At 44.7% G+C, this 3,255-nt stretch overlaps 1 protein-coding gene across 1 annotated transcript; it reads left to right on the plus strand.

Annotated features, from left to right (window-relative positions):
• The first annotated feature begins 840 nt into the window (after window positions 1–840).
• CHRM3 (cholinergic receptor muscarinic 3) lies at window positions 841–2,952 on the plus strand. The gene has a single exon (XM_004375848.2). It carries the CDS (start codon window positions 909–911, stop codon window positions 2,763–2,765), a length of 1,857 nt encoding a protein of 618 aa, XP_004375905.1. The 5' UTR covers window positions 841–908; the 3' UTR covers window positions 2,766–2,952.
• The last annotated feature ends 303 nt before the right edge of the window (window positions 2,953–3,255 follow it).

Genomic DNA, 3,255 nt, shown 5'->3' on the forward strand with positions numbered 1-3,255 from the left:
TGAGAATTCCCAGTCCAATAGTATCCTGGCGGCACAACCCAACAGCACCAAGAGGATGGAAGGGTCACACCAAGGCTGACAGTGACACCATTGGATGTAACTGGTGACACATTAACTGTAATGATTCTGAGTCATTTCTGTATTTTGGTATCAAGTGTTTGAAAGGACTAATTTCAGTTTTGCAGCTATTTGTATTCAACTGTGTGTGTATGTGTAATGTGCTAAAAGTAAAAATTACTTTTTTCCATTACTGGAGTTAAAATATCTAAATACAAGTAACAGTTGAACCTGTTCAAACAGCTCAAAACATTCTGGTAACAGTTTTTCTGCTTGTTATCAAGTGTATCTTGTAGACAGTTGTATCACCAACCATTACAAGGAACCAGTACGTTACTTTTGTATCCGTGTTTTAAAAAGAGTTATCATAAATTGTTTTAAAGAGAACTTGTGTTTTAATGTGAATTGATTTGCACTTATTTTTCCCCTTGGTCTGAGTTGGTGTTACTCATTCCAGTGAGGCTTACATGGCCGGTATCGCTTTAAAGTTGTGTATGTCTGAAGCCTAGGATAGATAAATACCTGAATGGTAAAATGCAAATGCATAAAATTAATATATCAAGTAGTGTGATGATAAAGTTATGTTGTATAAGTATCATACAAGCATCTACTATTTTCTCCTTTACAAAATAAGGAACATTATGCTTGATCACAGCATTATGATAACGTGGAAAGAAGCACAGTAGATGTCCATTGCATGCCACAAACTAATTGTGCTACTTTGAACAAATTCATTTCTGCTTGCCCTATTCTCTTCACTTTTACAATAAGTTAGAGAATGGACTTGATATTTGGGGCCTCTTGGAGATCAGCATCCTATAATAGATTTTCCATGCCTTTTAAAGCATGCAATGCAAAGAACACTTCAAATTAAGGCTGAAATTTCTCTAACTCTTTCTTTTCTCTCTTTCCCCAGACTATGTCAGAGAGTCACAATGACCTTGCACAATAATAGTACAACCTCGCCTTTGTTTCCAAACATCAGCTTTTCCTGGATACACGGCCCCTCAGACACAGGTCTGCCCCCAGGAACAGTCACTCATTTTGGCAGCTACAACATTTCTCGGGCAGCTGGGAATTTCTCCTCTCCAAACGGCACCACCAGTGACCCTCTGGGAGGCCACACCATCTGGCAAGTCGTCTTCATTGCATTCTTGACGGGCTCCCTGGCCTTGGTGACCATCATTGGCAACATCCTAGTCATAGTGTCGTTTAAGGTCAACAAGCAGCTGAAGACGGTCAATAACTACTTCCTCTTAAGCCTGGCCTGTGCAGACCTGATTATCGGGGTCATTTCAATGAATCTGTTTACTACCTACATCATTATGAATCGATGGGCTTTAGGGAACTTGGCCTGTGACCTCTGGCTTTCCATTGACTATGTGGCTAGCAATGCCTCAGTCATGAATCTTCTGGTCATTAGCTTTGACAGGTACTTTTCCATCACAAGGCCACTCACATACCGAGCCAAACGAACCACAAAAAGAGCCGGCGTGATGATCGGTTTGGCTTGGGTCATCTCTTTTATCCTTTGGGCTCCCGCCATCTTGTTCTGGCAATACTTTGTTGGGAAGAGAACTGTGCCCCCAGGGGAGTGCTTCATTCAGTTCCTCAGTGAGCCCACCATTACCTTTGGCACAGCCATTGCTGCCTTTTATATGCCTGTCACCATCATGACTATTTTATATTGGAGAATCTATAAGGAAACTGAAAAACGTACCAAAGAGCTTGCTGGGCTTCAAGCCTCTGGGACAGAAGCAGAGACAGAAAACTTTGTCCCCCCTACGGGCAGCTCTCGAAGCTGTAGCAGCTATGAGCTTCAACAGCAAAGCATGAAACGCTCGACCAGGAGGAAGTACGGCCGCTGCCACTTCTGGTTCACAACCAAGAGCTGGAAGCCCAGTGCTGAGCAGATGGACCAAGACCACAGCAGCAGTGACAGCTGGAACAACAATGATGCTGCTGCCTCCCTGGAAAACTCCGCCTCTTCCGATGAGGAGGACATTGGCTCTGAGACAAGAGCCATCTACTCTATCGTGCTCAAGCTTCCAGGTCACAGCACCATCCTCAACTCCACCAAATTACCCTCATCAGACAACCTGCAGGTGCCCGAGGAGGAGCTGGTGAAAGCAGACTTGGAGAGGAGAGCCAGCAAGCTGCAGGCCCAGAAGAGCATGGAGGATGGAGGCAGTTTCCAGAAAAGCTTCTCCAAGCTTCCCATCCAGTTAGAGTCAGCCGTGGACACAGCCAAGACCTCTGATGACAACTCCTCAGTGGGAAAGACCACGGCCACTCTACCTCTGTCCTTCAAAGAAGCGACTCTGGCCAAGAGGTTCGCTCTGAAGACCAGGAGTCAGATCACTAAACGGAAAAGAATGTCCCTCATCAAGGAGAAGAAGGCAGCCCAGACCCTCAGTGCCATCTTACTTGCCTTCATCATCACCTGGACCCCGTACAACATCATGGTTCTGGTGAACACCTTCTGTGACAGCTGCATCCCCAAAGCCTATTGGAATCTGGGCTATTGGCTGTGCTACATCAACAGCACCGTAAACCCCGTGTGCTATGCACTGTGCAACAAGACATTCAGAACCACGTTTAAGATGCTGCTGTTGTGCCAGTGTGACAAGAGGAAGAGGCGCAAGCAGCAGTACCAGCAAAGACAGTCCGTCATTTTCCACAAGCGTGTGCCCGAGCAGGCTTTGTAGAACACAGTTTTAACAAGAGCAGTGACCAAACACACACACCAACCCACACACCTTAGGAAGGAATAAGGGTAGGGTGGGGGTGATTTCTGGCGGTGATAAAATGGTGTTATCACCCAGATGTGAAAGAAGCTGCCTGTTTACCTATCCTTTGAGTAAATCAATTTTAATATAAAAAGTTAAATACAAATTCAGCAAAAAAATTACATACTACTGAATATAAAGAAATTTATTCTGAAATAAACTTTAAGTGTTTTTTTCTTAAAGAGGAAGAAAAAAAAAATTGCTTCACAACAATGATGCAGCCAAATTGCCCTGCCTGGGTCTTTTCATTCACGTGAGCTCTGGAATCTCAGCTGAGCATAGCTAGCTGGCCCAGCGGCCACTTTGTTTCCAAGGATCCCCAAAGTGTTGATCCAGACCCCACGTGGAACCCAGCAGGCTAGTGGATCCATGGTTCTGAAATTCTTTCCTACGTTGCAAAGCTGAAACT

The sequence above is a fragment of the Trichechus manatus genome, unplaced genomic scaffold, assembly GCF_000243295.1.
Source record: "Trichechus manatus latirostris isolate Lorelei unplaced genomic scaffold, TriManLat1.0 scaffold00039, whole genome shotgun sequence".
NCBI classification, from domain to species: Eukaryota; Metazoa; Chordata; class Mammalia; order Sirenia; family Trichechidae; genus Trichechus; species Trichechus manatus.

What these genes read in the sequence shown, in the direction of transcription:
- CHRM3 (XM_004375848.2), top strand. Translation starts at nt 909, where the DNA reads ATGCAAAGAACACTTCAAATTAAGGCTGAAATTTCTCTAACTCTTTCT.